We start from the raw sequence: 15,651 nt of genomic DNA, 5'->3' as shown, positions 1-15,651 counted from the left end.
ATAGTTTCAATACTAAAGGCAAAAAAAAAATAAGTCAATTATTATTAATCAATAAAGGCCTGACTTATAGAATAAAGAAGTTCCAAAGGTTATGATTATTAAGCAAAAGGCAGCAATTTCAATAGATTGTTTTACCTAGTAATGAGACCTACTTTATGCAGTGCATCAATCACTACAAGGAAACCTCAAACTGGAAAACACAGTCCAAAGATGTCTTCAACTTCAATTTTCACGAGGTCTTGTTCTGTGATCTTGGGAGTAGCTGTCCACTTCGGCCGCAGTCGTCTGCTTCTGGCCCCTGGAATGTTAGAATTTCAGTTTGATTCCTTCAGTCAGTTGGACAGTCCAGGTAGGGGACGCAGTCCTCTTTAATTGGAAAAGATGAATCCAAGTTTTGACTCCTTAGTGGCACAAGGATTAGTGAGAAGGACCAGGTAAAGTTCCTTCTATCGAGGCTCAAGAGAATCTTTTAATTGATGTCCTTTCCAATAAACATAATCTCCAGGTTGAACAGTAGGTAATTTAGACTCTTCTGTTTTTTGGTTATCAAAAGCTTCTTTAATCTGTGAAAAGTATTCTCTAGAATACTGTATTAAGGATTTACAATACTGGAACAAGTCAGACTGTATCAGATTTGATACAGGGCAGTTTGCCCAATGTGGGAAGGCCATTGGCCGCCCAGTAACAATTTCATGAGGAGTCAATTTGTGAAGTCCAAATGGAGTAGTCCTTAAATTTAAAAGAACCAGAGGCAACACCTTAGTACAAGGTAATTGTGAAGTTTAGAAAGTTTGGCTAGTTGAGTTTTTATTATGCCATTAGTTCTTTCAACTAGACCAGAGGATTGTGGATGATAAAGACAATGGAGCCTTTGAAAAATGGGAAAATTTTTACGTACTTCTTTGATTATTTGTCCCGTAAAATGGGTGTCTCAGTCACTACAAAGGACTCTTGGGGCTCCCCAGATGGGGATAATATTTTCAAGAAATTTCTTAGCCACAAAAGCAGCAGTAGCTTGATGACTGGGGAAGGCTTCTACCCAGAAGCTAGAAGAAAGCCTGAGAAAACCTGAAAATCATTACTAGTACAAATTTGTGGCCACTTGAGGGTAGGAGTTGAATAAAACCAATTTGCCATTCAAGCATTGGCCCTGAAGGCAGAGGATACCTTCCGGGCAGAGGTTTATAAGGTTTACCAGGGAGCAGACAGGACATTGAGAAGCTACTTGTTCAGTGGCTTCATAAAAGTGCCCCCACCAATATTTCTTTAAAATTTCTATCATCTTGTCCCTTCCCAAATGGGTATTCATGTGCAATGCTTCCAGCACAGGGGTTTGTAAGGATTTGGGGAGAACTAAGTTATCATTGGGACCTTCCCATATTCCAGAGGTGGAACATTGGGAACAATCATATTTTTTCCATTTTTCAATCACGTCTTGTGGGGCTGATTTTTTATGTTCAAACAAATCTTTTAAAGCAACTCTTCCGGGCCTAGAGGGAATTTCTATAAGCATATTAAAGGGGTGCTCATCTAAAACAGTGCCCTAATGTGAGGGACCATACATAATGTTAGGAGCCTGTGAGCAGAACTATCAGGAAAATAGTCCTCAAAACTGTGGCAAAGTACATGGTTAAAAGCAGTGGAAAAAACTCTCCACAAATAGCTTTGCAGAGCTTGGGTCAATTCACCTGCTTTCATTCCTATATTATTATACAAATAACTTCAAACCATGGGCACATGCAGACACTCAGGTAAAATGGGTTTGTTATTAGGCCCAGCCCGTAAGTCAGTACTTGGATCTTGGTGGCAGCCGGCCTGTTTCCATTCCTCAATTTCAGCCTTTGGAGTTAATTGCTGGTGTTTAAAAAGTGACTTTGAAATTTCTTTTGGGTCAAATTTCAGTGGGCAACATTTTACAGATGCCATAATTGTTTTATCATTATTAACTATTCGCTTCTTTTCATCATGATTGTGAGTGGGATCATCATGGTCAGAATGAGGATGACATCCTTAAAGGGTGTTTGGGAAGTGTCCTGTTTAGCTGATCTATCAGCCAGGTCATTTCCTTTATTTTCCTCTGTTTGTGGAACCCCTTTGGGTTAATGGGCCTGAATTTTAATTACAGCAATCTCAGAGGGGAACAAAAGGGCTTCCAAGAGGTCTGTCAGTAAGGGGTCATTTTTAATTTGGGTTCCTGATGATGTGAGGAATCCTCTTTGTTTCCATAGCATACTAAAATCATGGGTAACCCCCAAAACATACCTACAGTCTGTAAAAACACTTACCAACCATCCAGAAGCCGTTTGGAAGCCCTCAGGAGTGCGATCAGTTCAGCTTGTTGAGCTGAAGTGTCTTCAGGAAGTGTACGGCTTTCGAGGACCTCGGTGGAGGTGGTCACAGCATATCCTCCCTGGTAATGAGAGCTGATAGGTTCAGGTTTTAAATATGACCCATCAACAAATAGAACTAAATCAGGATTTGATAACGGGGTTTCTTGTAAATCTTGTCTAGGGGACAAAAGTTGTTCAGTAAGATTTAAACAATCATGGGGTGGATGATCATCATCATTAGGTGGAGGTAACAATGTAGCTGGATTCAGAGGGACATAAACATCAAGAAAATTTCCTAAAACTATATCTTTTGTGGTCTCAGCTAACATAATGGTGGTAGCAACTGCTCTAAGGCAAGGAGGGTAGCCTCCTGTGACAGGGTCTAGTTGCACACTAATATCCAATGGTTCTCTGCTGTCCTCTGTGTTTTTGAGTGAGGACTCCTAGAGCATTTCTAGAAGTTTCATGTACACAAAGTGAAAAGTCTAAGTTATAATTAGGAAACCCTAGAGCCGGGGGTGGGGGGGAACCCTGGTGGTGTAGTGGTTAATAGCTATGGCTACTAACCAAAAGGTCAGCAGTTCGAATCCACCAGGTGCTCCTTGGAAACTCTGTGGCAGTTCTACTCTGTCTTATAGGGTCTCTATGAGTTGGAATTGACGGCAACAGGTTTGTTTTTTTTTTAGAGTAAGAGTATTAATGCTTCTTTTAATTGGGTGATGGCCTATTGGCCATCCTTGGAAAGCTGAAAGGGGTCAGGTTCTGAAGTTTTCAAATATTGGTAAAGAGGTTGAGTTAACAAAGAAAAATTGAGGCTCGAAGTTCTGCAGTAACCACAGAGTCCCAAAAATCCTATCAATTGTTCCTTTGTGACAGGGACAGGATAAGCAAGGATAGTTTCTTTTCTTTTGGAGTCTATAGTGGTCCACTTTGTGGAGATGATATGTCCTAAATATTTAACAGAAGATTGGGCTAGTTGTAATTTGTCATTGGAGGCTTTGTGCCCTCCTCTGCCAAATGTTGCAATAACAGGATACCATAAAACCCATTACTGTTGAGTTGATTCCGGCTCATAGCGACCCTATAGGACAGAGTAGAACTGCCCCATAGGGTTTCCAAGGAGTATCTGGTGGATTCGAACTGCTGACCTTTTTGTTAGCAGCCTGAGCTCTTAACCACTGTGCCACCAGGGCTCCAATAACAGGATTCTATCTGTAAAACATCATGTTTGTTAAGAGTTAGAACAGACCAGTAAACTAGCAGCATCTTGTAATAATGTAGACCCTTGAGTAAACTGTAAAGGCTGCAAATCATTGTGTAACATCTGAGAAAAGTAGATGGGGAACTTGGTAAACTCCTGAGGCATTATGGTCCAAGTGAATTGTTGGTCCCCCCAAGTGAAAGCAAATAAGTATTGGCTGTCTGGATGAAGTGGGTTGCTAAAGAAAGTGCTGTGAAGATCAACTACTGTAAAGTGAGACGCTTCAGGGTGTACATTAGAAAGAAGCAAGTGAGGATTGGGGACTATGGGAAATCTAGGAATTCCTATATGGTTAATGGCACAGAAGTCCTGTACAAGTCTCCATCCTTGATTGCCAGGTTTTTAACAGGGAAGACTGGAGTGTTGCATGGACTGGTGCAATGAATAATGAAGCCTAAAGCAAGAAAATCTTGAATGATAGAAGCAAGTCCTTCTTTAGCTTCTTGCCTTGAGGGGTATTGGGAAATTTTAAGCAAGTACCTGGAGGTATCTATTTGAATTTTAATTGGGTCTGCTGATAATACTCAGCCAACATAAGTAGATGGGGTGGCCGATAAACGTTCAGATATAGTTAAAAGATCTTCTGTAAATTAGGTAAGGTAAAGGAGTGGTTTTCCTGTGCTGCAGGTTAAGTGCCTGCAAATAGAAATGGTCTTCTTCATTTTTGTATTTCATATTATAGACTCCATTTGTTGATTGGTTTCAGGCATATCTAATAGCATCGCACCTGTTCCTGAAAATTTTATTTGACAATTCCATTTGGATAGAATATTTCATCCTAGTAAATTTACTGGGGTAAGAATGGATGCATATATTCAATAGGGCCTAAAGAGACAGAAACTGGTTGAGAATGAGCTAAAACTTGTTCTTGGTTAGTTGTTGTTAGGTGCCATCAAGTCAGTTCCCACTCAAAATGACCCTATGTACAACAGAATGAAACACTGCGCTGTACTGCCCCATCCTCACAATCATTGCTGTGTTTGAGCCCATTGTTGCAGCCACTGTGTCAATCCATCTTGTTGAGGGTCTTCCACTTTTTTGCTGACCCTCTGCTTTACCAAGCATGATGTCCTTCACCAGGGACTGGATCCTCCTGATAACATGTCCAAAGTACATGAGATGAAGTCTAGCCATCCTCACTTCTAAGGAGCATTCTGGCTGTACTTCTTCCAAGACAAATTTCTTCATTTTTCTGGCAGTCCACCGTATATTTAGTATTCTTCACTAACACCATAATTCAAATGCATCAATTCTTCTTTGGTCTTCCTTACTCATTGTCCAGCTTTCACATGCGTATGAGGTGATTGAAAATACCATGGCTTGGGTCAGGTGCACCTTAATCCTCAAAGCGACTTCTTTGCTTTTTAACACTTGAAAGAGGTCTTTTGCAGCAGATTTGCCCAATGCAATGCATCATTTGATTTCTTGACTGCTGCTCCCATGGGCATTGATTGTGGATCCAAGTAAAATGAAATCCTTGACAGCATCAATATTATCTCCATTTATCATGATGTTGCTTATTCGTCCAGTTATGAGAATTTTTGTTTTCTTTATGTTATGGTGTAATCCATACTGAAGGCTGCAGTCTTTGATCTTCATTAGTAAGTGCTTCAAGTTCTCTTCACTTTCAGCAAGCAAGGTGGTGTCATATGCATTCTGCAGGTTGCTAATGAGTCATCCTCCAATCCTGATGCCACCTTCTTTTCATATAGTCTAGCTTCTCCGATTATTTGCTCAACATACAGATTGAATATGTGTGGTGAAAGGATACAACCCTGACACACACCTTTTCTGATTTTAAACCACACTGTATCCCCTTGTTCTGTAAACTGTTTCTTGGTCTATGTATAGGTTCTTCATGAGCACAATTAAGTGTTCTGGAATTTCTATTCTTCACAATGTTATCTATAATTTGTCATGATCTACACAGTCGAATGCCTTTGCACAGTCAATAAAACACAGGTAAACATCTTTCTGGTATTCTGTGCTTTCAGCCAAGATCCATGTAACATCACTAATGATATCCCTCGTTCCACGTCCTCTTCTGAATCCAGCTTGAATTTGTGGCAGTTCTTTGTTAATGTACTGCTGCAACCATTTTTGAATTGTCTTCAGAAAAATTTTACTTGTGTGTGACATTAATGATATTGTTCGATAATTTCTGCATTCTGTTTAATCACCTTTCTTTGGAATGGGCACCATAAACCAAAAAACCAAACCCGTTGCCATCGAGTCAGTTCCGACTCATAGCAGCTGAACTCTTAACTACTACGCCACCAGGGTTTCCGCACCACCATAGTTCTACTCTGTCCTATACGGTCGCTTTGAGTCAGAATCGACTCGATGGCAATGGGTATATAGGGTCTTAATTTTCCCCCACCCAACCCCAGACTCAGGTTGGTAAAAATGCTGTCAGCCAGACAAACACCTCACATGCAGATCGGAGGGGCAGGACAGGGTGGTGCCTGCGCGTAGCTCCTGAAGCCAGGACAACATGGTGCAAATTCCAGCTCCACCACTTCCTGGCTGTGTGACCTCGGAAAAGTTGCTTACTTTCTTTGAGGCCTCCATCATCTAATCTGTAAAACAGGGATAATAATAGTGTCTCATGTTGGCTTCTCATTCCACAAGCCATAGGTCACTGCTCAGTGTAAGAAGTTTGCACGGAATAAGGGGGCAATACAAAGAAACCGTCCTGGCTTTAAGAGAAGGTGGGCGGTTACAGCCCATCTTCTGGCTGGGACTCCTGGAAACCCAGACACCAGCCAAACTCCTAGCGATGGCCAGAGGGGACAGATGGGATTCCAGCTCAGGCGGACAGGACATTGACCCTGGTGACCAGCACTGCCCTGCAGGATTGGGGAAGTCTCCAGGGGAAGTGCCAGGGGACTAGACCCTGGAGGAGAGGGTGGGAAGTTGTTATGGATTGAATTGTGTTCCCCAAAAATATGTGTTGTAAATCCTACTATACCTGTGGTTATAATCCCATTTGGGAATAGGGTTTTCTTATGTTAATGAGGCAACATTAGTGTAGGGCATGTTTTCAGTCAATCTTTTTTGAGACATAAAAGAGCAGATTAAGCAAGCAGCAAAAAAGCAGAGATGAGGGAAGACAGATGCCCTGCCACATGAAGATCACCAAAGAGCCAAGGAAAGAAGCTGAATAAAGACAAAGACCTTCCCACAAAGCTGACAGAGACAGACACCTTCCCCTACAGCTGGTACCCTGATTGAGACTTCTAGCCTCCTAAACTGTGAGAAAATAAATTTCCACTTGTTAAAGCCACCCACTTGTGCTATTTCTGTTATAACAGCACTAGAAAACTAAGACAGAATTTGGTAGTGGAGAGTGGGGTGCTACTCTAACAAATACCTAAAATATGGAAGAGGTTTTGGAATTGGGTAATGAGTGGATGCTGGAAGAGTTTTAAGGTGCCTAACAGTAAAAGGAGCCCTGGTGGTGCAGTGGTTAAGAGTTCAGCTGCTGACCAAAAAGGTTGGCAGTTCAAATCCATCAGCCGCTCCTTGGAAAACCTATGGGGCAGTTCTACTCTGTCCTCTAGGGTCACTATGAGTCACTATCGACTCAACGGCAACAGGTTTTTAATAGTAAAAACCTAGATTGTCTCGAAGAAATTGTTGGTAGAATTATGGATGTAAAAGGCAATTCTGGTGAGGGCTCAGAAGGAGATGAGGAGAGCCATAAAGATAGTCTCTATCATCTTAGAGAGTACATATGGCGCCATCAACAGCATGTTGCTGGACATGTGGATGTTAAATGTGCTTCTAGTGAGGCTTTAAAAGAAAATAATGAACACATGATTGGACAATAGAGGAAGGGCAATGCTTTTTATGCAGTGGCAAAGGACTTGTCTGAATTATGTTCAAATGTTTGGTGAAAGGTAGAACTTGTAAGTGATGAACTTGTATATTTGGAAGAGGAGATTTATAAGCAAGATCTTAAAAGGGCTGCATGCTTTCTCCTTGCTACTTGTAAAATGGCGGCATCAGATGTCCTCTAACTTCACGAGAGGGAAGGATAATCAAGATCAGCATCAGCCCAAAGCTGATTCCTATGGGGTGGAGATCAGACATACCTCCACTCTCCAACCTTTTTACCAATTCTGACATCAGCTGTCCCTCCCACCGTATTCGCTCTACTTCTCTGCTGGGTTTGATAATTCATTTGCAATGGCCACACAGAACTCACAGACCATACTCACAATTATGGAGTTTATTAGGGAAATAACAGGTTGCATTTCAGAATCAGGATCAACTTGGAAGTAACAGGAATAACTCAGGATACAGTTCTTCAATCAGGACAGCTTCTCAGTCTCTGCTGTTGGGCCCTGCTCAAGCCTGGCCTCTGCCCTACTTGGACAAGAGTTATAGCTCTTTAGCTCACAGATAAATGCTTGGAGGCACCCCACTCCACCAGGAAGCCTCCTGCCTGAAAGTGCTCAGCTCTTTCACTCCATTGGTTGGCAAACCCACTGCAGCTGTCTGCCAGTCCCATGCTGCTGCCATCCTGTGCCACTGCCTTCACATGCTGCTGCTACCTCCAGTATTACAGCTCTCCAGTGTTACAGCTCTCTGTCTCCTGGGTCTAGGAAGTTCTCAGCGCAGGGACCCTGGGTCCAAAGGACGTGCTCTGCTCCTGGCTCTTCTTCTTGATGGTAGTGAGATTCCCCCTCAGCTTCTGGGATTGGCTCTTTTTAAACCTAGTGGATTGCAAAACTGACCAAACCCCTTTGTGGGCCACAAGCACCTTATTTGCATATCCCAGTTGTCATGGATTGAATTGTGTCCCCCAAAACTATCTGTCAACTTGGCTGGGTCACGATTCCCAGTATTGTATGATTATGTACCATTTTGTAATCTGATGTGATTTCCTTATGTGTTGTAAACTTTATCACTATGATATAATAAGATGGATTAGCGGCAGTTATACTGATGAGGTCTACAAGATTAGATAGTGTCTTAAGCCAATCTGTTTTGAGATATAAAATAGAGAAGTGAGCAGAGACACATGGGAACCTCATACCACCAAGAAAGCAGTGCTGGAAGCACAGCACGTCCTTTGGACCTGGGGTTCCTGTGCAGAGAAGCTCCCAGACCAAGGGAAGACTGATGAGAAGGACTGTCCTCCAGAGCCGACAGAGAGCAAAAGCCTTCCCCAGGAGCTGACACCCTGAGTTTGGACTTCTAGCCTACCAGACTGTGAGAAAATAAACTTCTCTTTGTTAAAGCCATCCACTTATGGTATTTCTGTTATAGCAGCACTAGATGACTAAGACAGAATTCCCAGCCAATCCCGACAAGAGTTTTACATGACTTATTTGCATGTCCCATCCAGTCATTTTGTGGGAGTTACAAGACCATGGCCAGAAAGGACATATAAAAAGAGAAACCCATTGCCTTCTGTCTTAGTTATCTAGTGCTGCTATAACAGAAATACCACAAGTGGATGGCTTTAACAAAGAGAAATTTATTCTCTCACAGTTTAGGAGGCTAGAAGTCTTGAGTTCAGGGTGCCAGCTCCAGGGGAAGGCTTTCTTTCTGTTGGCTCTGTGGGAAGGTCTTTGTCATCAATCTTCCCCCGGTCTAGGAGCTTCTCAGCACAAGGATCCGGGTCCAAAGGACACAGTCTGCTCCCGGCTCTGCTTTCTTGGTGGTAGGAGGTCCCCCTGTCTCTCTACTTGCTTCTCTCTTTTATTTCTCAAAAGAGATTGACTCAAGATACAACCTAATCTTGTAGATTTGTGTCCTGCCTCATTAACATCATAGAGGTAGGATTTACAACAAACAGGAAAATCACATCAGATGACAAAATGGTGGACAATCACACAATACTGGAAATCATGGGCTAGCCACGTTGACACACATTTTTGGGGAACACAACTCATCTATAACACCCTCCACCACTTATAGTAAAATGAAAGAGGAAAGAGATGGGACTTAGAAATGAACTGTGCTAAATGAAAACAACTTTTTTCACCAAGGATGTGGCCACGCAATCTTTTGTTAAAGAAATTAAGCCTGTGATTGATTGATCTAACCAACTATCACAGCAGAAGACTCATCAGCTTAGAGTGAATGGGATAGAAAACCCATCAGCTTAGAGTGAATAGGATAAAAGGAAGGAAGCTGTCTGTCTCCTGGAATTCTACAGGCGGGAAACAGGCCAAAGGAGCTACATCTGTTTTCCTCCAATAAAAAGAAAAAAAAAAAAAAAAGGACCATTCCTGGAGCAGTTTGGAGATCAGTAGAACTGTTGGGGAGGGGGCAGGGCTGACTTGATTTCAAAGGGTTGAGCCACTACCTCCTAGGTTTCAAAGGGTGAAGCCATGGCGTCTTAGGTATCAAAGAGTGAGATCTCCAACAACTTGGTTCTGGATTGTAGGGTTGCCATCCAGGTGTGCCAAGAGTATGGGGCCACAGCCCAAAGCTGAGGAGGCGGGACTGCCATGCCCAAGGGGCAGGAGAAGGGAGCCTACTGTGATGAGGGGTGGGGTCACCACTAAGATGGACTAGGAGAATGAGGCCAGCTCAAAGCGAAGGGAGCAGATTTGCTGTCCCTGTGGGCCTGGAAGGCAGGGCTGAAGCCCAGAGCTGAGGGGCCTCCACCCAGAATCCAGAGGGCATGGCCAACACACAGAATCTGGAGGGCGGGGCCATTGTCCAGATGGTCCAGGACAACAGAGGGTTATTTTCAAGCCTTGAGAGCTAACATAATTTGTTTTGCTGGGTTTTGGACTTGCTTGGTGTCCATTATTCCTTCTTTCCCTCCAATCTCTCCCATTTGTAATGGAAATGTGTACCTTCTACATGTTCCCCCACTGTACTCTGGAAGCAGATAACTTGTATTCTAGATTTCACAGGTTCCTAGATGAAGAGGAATTTTGCCCCAGGATGGAATACACCTAAAGTCTCACCTATATTTGATTTAGATGATTCAGAAGATGGGATTTTTGCACTTGGAGTTGATTTAATACTTGTTAAAACAAAGATCATATTAAGCCAATAACCGACATTGATTGAAGTTTATTGAATATACGATTTGCAAATTGGGGTAACATTTCCACTAGAGTGTCAAAAATGTTCCCAAGATAAGAACAACTTCCAAAATTCTTATACCAAATCTAATCAGCTTTGCCATGGAAAAAAGGGTTAGAATAGAAATGATAAACACATTTGTGGTCAGGAAGGATTTTCATACAGCATTTTCTTGAAGAACAATTAAAATAATTACTGATTTACCCTAAACATAGTTCCCAGTCTGACCTTTGGAGTCTATTTTCCGAAGCTGACTGAATTCTTCAAAGGAGCACAATGCCTGAAACAAAACGGTCTTACAAGTTGATCTAAACCATTGTTTGACTCAAATGTGACTTTTAGGAACCAGTTTTTTCAAGGCTCAAGGTTCCAAAGGGCAGCTAAGGGCAATGGCCTGTTTGCATTACCCCAAATTCCATGAAAGCCAGAAATCTGGATTCCAGGAGAATTAAAATGATTTTCTCAGACTTTTAGGATGATGTGATGGGGTGAATATGCTTTGCATGTGGGAAGGACATAGATTTTAGGGGGGCAAAGGGTGGAATGTTATCAACTGAATTGTGTTCCCCAAAAATACGAGTTGTAAATCCTACTATACCTGTGGTTATAGTCCCATTTGGGAATAGGGTTTTCTTTGTTATGTTAATGAGACAGTATTAGTGTAGGGTGTGTTTTAAGTCAATCTTTTTTGAGATAAAATATCAGATTAAACAAGCAGCAAAAAAGTAGAGATGGGGGAAGAAGATAGATGCCATGCCACATGAAGATCACCAAGGAGCTGAAAAGAGACAAGGACTTTCCCCAGAGCCAACAAAGACAGAAAGCCTTCCTCTAGAGCTGGCACCCTGAATTGGGACTTCTAGCCTCCCAACCTTGAGAAAATAAAATTCTGTTTGTTAAAGCCACCCACTTATGGTATTACTGTTGTAGCAGCACAAGGGGAAGTCTGTCTCGCAGACTCTGGGAGAAGGTCTTTGTTCCTTGGTTCCCTAGTGATCTTCATGTGATGTGGCATCTATTTTCCTCCATTTCTGCTGCTCACTTGCTTGTTTAATCTCTTTTATATTCCAAAAGATTGATCTAAGATTCCCCCTACACTAATACTGTCTCATTAACATAAGAAAGAAATCCCATTCCCAATTGGGATTATAATCACAGGAATAAACAAACAAACAAACAAAAAAAACCCAAACCCGTTGCCATCGAGTCGATTCCAACTTATAGTGAACCTAAAAGACAGAGTAGAACTGCCCCATAGGGTTTCCAAGGAGCAGCTGGTGGATTTGAACTGCTGACCTTTTGGTTAGCAGCCAAGCTCTTAACTACTGCACCACCAGGGCTCCAAACCACAGGAATAGGGGTTAGGATTTACAACATATATTTTTTGGGGACACAATTCAATTCAGAACCCCAACCATACATCTTCTGCATATTAACACGTTCTTTCTTGTCAGAAATGGGATCATGAAGGGTTGGAGCCTTTGAACGAGGCATTGATAACCAGCAGGCAACTTCAGGCAGACACGGTGCTAGGAAGGGCCTCCCAGACAGAAGACACAGCATGGGCAAAGGCAGGGAGACAGGAAAAACAGTGGGACTATTTCTCGGGAGCTGTGACAGCCCCAGGCAGTGGCTGAAGGCACATGGATGGGTGGATGGGGTGGAGCAGTGATGAAGGTCCAGTAGGCCGCCCTCAGACAGAGGTCAGGTTAAAGGGGGGACCTAGGGGAGGAATAAAAGCAGCAATCTTTCAGCCTGTTTTATCTATAACAACACTGGGCCTTGTAGGAAGATCAGAGAGGTTGCCCAGCCAGCCAGAATGGGCATGAGGATGCAGTGTATCCACAGCTCTTAGTGAAACAGCCACGGACCAAGTGAGTGTTGGGGATAAGCTACCTCTGTTGTTGGCTGGCTGTGGGGACTTGAGCAAGTCTCTGAGCTCCTCCGCCAAGTGGCAGTCACAGGTCCTTCCCTCACTGCAACCCCCTTCCTCCTTCCACTACAGTAGCACTCTGCCCAAGGGCTCCTCCTTGAGGCCTACCTCCCAGACTCCACTTTTGAAACCTAGATGGGGCCCCATTTCTCCCCTCACATTGGCTGATGACTCATCCAACCCAGAACCTTCAAAGCCTCCTCAAGTCCAGGCTCCTATCTCCCCTCCCCATTTTTTGAGTCTCCCAACCCCATAATGCTCAGGGATCCAAACGCTCCCATGGCACCAAATGCTCCAAGGGCAGGACACTCCCAGGCCCCACCACACTCTTCCAGCTCCCTACTGTTTTAGGCAAAGATCTATTGCAAAATTCCGCAGTGCCTATTGTGTGCAAAGCTCTGCTGGAGAGTGCAGAATTCCCTAGCAAGCTTAGGTTCCAGTTCTGCACCCCCATTTTTAGAAGTTGGGCCTTGGACGGGGCCCTTAAATTCTCTGGGCCTCAACTCCCCCTTGCTTGTGAGATAACATCTCGGTGGAATGAGGAGCCCAGCTCCGGGTTTCCAGAAAACAGAGGCAGTGCCTGAGGCACAGCGAGGCCAAGCACTCATGCTGGCTCGCACAGAGAGGGCTCCATGCTAGCCGCCAGGCAGGTCACGGCGCGGGTCGGAACGCCAGCACGGGACCAGCCAGTCTCAGCAGTGTTTGGGCCTGGGCGGGTCGCCAGGTGAGCGCGCCCCGGCGCACAAACCGCGTTGCTGCCGGGACTTAGTTCACCCGGCCGAGTCCCGGCCATGGAGGCACGCGCAGGGGGCGCTGAGGACCCTCGGGGAAGCAGAGAAGGTACGGGGAAGGGAGGAGGCAGGGAGCGAGGGAAGGCGTGCGGCCCCTGACACCCCTCACCCCGCCTGTCTGCTCCTCACCTTTTCCTTCCTGCTGGTTGTAAACACAGCAGCTCTGGCGCCCAAGCGGCGGCGGTGTAAGGGGCCCAGCGAGGGGGGCTGGACGCAAGACCCCTACTCACCCCCACTCACACGGAAGGGCTGCGTCCCAGACCCAGGGGCTTTCAGGAGACTCCGGGGAGATGGGCGGGGGGTGGGAGGTGGCTGCCCGGGGTCACTAGGGACAACTGGGCAATCAGGGTCAGCTTTGAATTGGCAGGGGAGGGTAGCTCGGGGCCCCTAGGGATATGTGCAGAGGAAATGTGGAGTTATGTGGACTACCTGGGGAAGGGGGCCTCTGAGGGAATTTATGGGGGGGTGGGTAGCTGGAGTTCCCTAGGATATCTGGATGGTGAACCAGGGTCCAGGGTTTATGGAGGACAGACCGTGCTCTCTCAGATATCAGGGGGAACTGTGGGGGAGAGTTTGGAACCTCAGCTTATAAGAGAGCAGTCGAGGTCCCGAGTATGTTGGAGGCAGTCGGAGATATTCCTAGGGTCGTCAGAGATGTCCGGGAATATTGCAGTCAAATAGCTATCTCCAGGGATATTCTCGGGGAGCGGGGGTCCATAGACATACCCGGGAAGGTCGGAGGTCACGGAGACGTTGAGGGGCAGTCAGTGACCTCCACATTATCAAGAGAGTGGTTGGGGCGTCTCCGGAGATCTCGAGGGGCATTTCTAGGTCTTCGGATATCTGTAAGTTAGTGTGTTCGCTGAGGCTCAGGGTCTGCGCTGACCTGTTCCCCTTACCTGCGCAGGCCGCGGCCTCCCCCTCCCGGCCGGCCGCAGTGCCCTGCAGCTCCTGGCGCGGCTGGACGCGCGCCCCCTGGCGACCCGAGCTGCCGCCGACGTGGCAGCGCTGGTACGCAGAGCGGGTGCCACAATGCGCCTGCGCCCCAAGGAGGGTGAGTGACGGGAGCGGGGTCTTCCCAGGAGGTGGGGTCCGAGAAGAGGGGGTTCTTCTAGAGTGGCAGAACTCGGGTTGTTGGTGGGGCCAAGGGATGTAAATTCAAGGGGAGGTGACGCTAGGAGGGTTATTCTAGTAGGTGAAAGCCAGAAGACGAGTTGAGGGCTCGGGGCTGGATCTTTAGCCCTCTCAGCGGGGCTTGGAATGTTATTTTTGAGGAGGCGGAGCCTGAACAGTTCTTGGGGCGGGTAGTTAGTCAAGAGGCGGGGCATGGATAGCTAGTCAGGAGAGTTCAGTCTAAACGTATTGGTGGTTGGGCTTGAAATGGCAGGAATAGGATGGAGTTTAGAAGGCTAATTACCGGCGGGGGCCTGAAATGTTTTTTTTTTTTTTTAAATTTTTTTTATTGTACTTTAGCTGAAGGTTTACTGAACAAATAGTTTCTCATTAAACAGTCAGTACACATTGTTTTATGACATTGGTTAACAACCCTATGACATGTCGACACTCCCTTCACGACCTTGGAGGGCCTTTTTTTTGTGAGAATATATACTTAGCCAAAGATACACCATTTCAAAAATTTCTACATATACAATTCAGTGACATTGATTACGTTCTTCCAATTGTGCTGCTATTCTCAACTATCCTTTTCCAAATTATTCCATCACCATTGTCTTCTACTCACTGTCCCCTAGACTTCCCATCAAACCTTTTGAGTTGCTGTTCTCAGTTTGATCTCACATAGATAATTCTTTTTTTTTTTTGTACTTTAGATGAAGGTTTACAGAACAAATACTTTCTCATTAAACAGTTAGTACACATATTGCCCTATGACAATGGTTAACAATCCCACGACATGTCAACACTGTCCTTACTCAACCTTGGGTTCCCTATCACCAGTTTTCTGGTCCCTTCCTGCCCCTGGACTGCTGTGCCTCATTAGTCCCATTTTGTTTTATGGGGCTGTCCAATCCCCGGCTGAACCGTGAACCTCGAGAGTGACTTCACCACTGAGCTAAAAGGGTGTCCAGGGGCCATACTCTAGGGGTTTCTCCAGTCTCTGTCAGGCCAGTAAATCTGTTCTTTTTTTGTGTGTTAGAATTTTGTTCGACATCCTTCTCCAGCTCTTTCCAGAACCCTCTGTTGTGATCCCCGTCAGAGCAGTCAGTGGTGGTAGCCGGGCACCATCTAGCTGTACTGGACTCAGTCTGGTGGAGGCCTTGG

The 15,651-nt window shown here is 45.0% G+C and overlaps 1 protein-coding gene across 1 annotated transcript in view; it reads left to right on the top strand.

The window, feature by feature from the left end:
* The first annotated feature begins 13,371 nt into the window (after nucleotides 1-13,371).
* The window catches only part of MAGIX (MAGI family member, X-linked), an 11,432-nt gene continuing 9,152 nt past the window's right edge, over nucleotides 13,372-15,651 (top strand). The window contains exons 1-2 of the mRNA XM_004376948.2: nucleotides 13,372-13,420; nucleotides 14,279-14,425. Coding sequence (XP_004377005.1) covers nucleotides 13,372-13,420; nucleotides 14,279-14,425 — 196 coding nt within the window. The remainder of the gene's footprint in view (nucleotides 13,421-14,278; nucleotides 14,426-15,651) is intronic.

Source organism: Trichechus manatus, unplaced genomic scaffold, assembly GCF_000243295.1.
Source record: "Trichechus manatus latirostris isolate Lorelei unplaced genomic scaffold, TriManLat1.0 scaffold00046, whole genome shotgun sequence".
Lineage (NCBI taxonomy): Eukaryota > Metazoa > Chordata > Mammalia > Sirenia > Trichechidae > Trichechus > Trichechus manatus.
The sequence above is the reverse complement of the archived record's forward strand: the minus strand, read 5'-3'. Positions and strand labels throughout refer to the sequence as shown.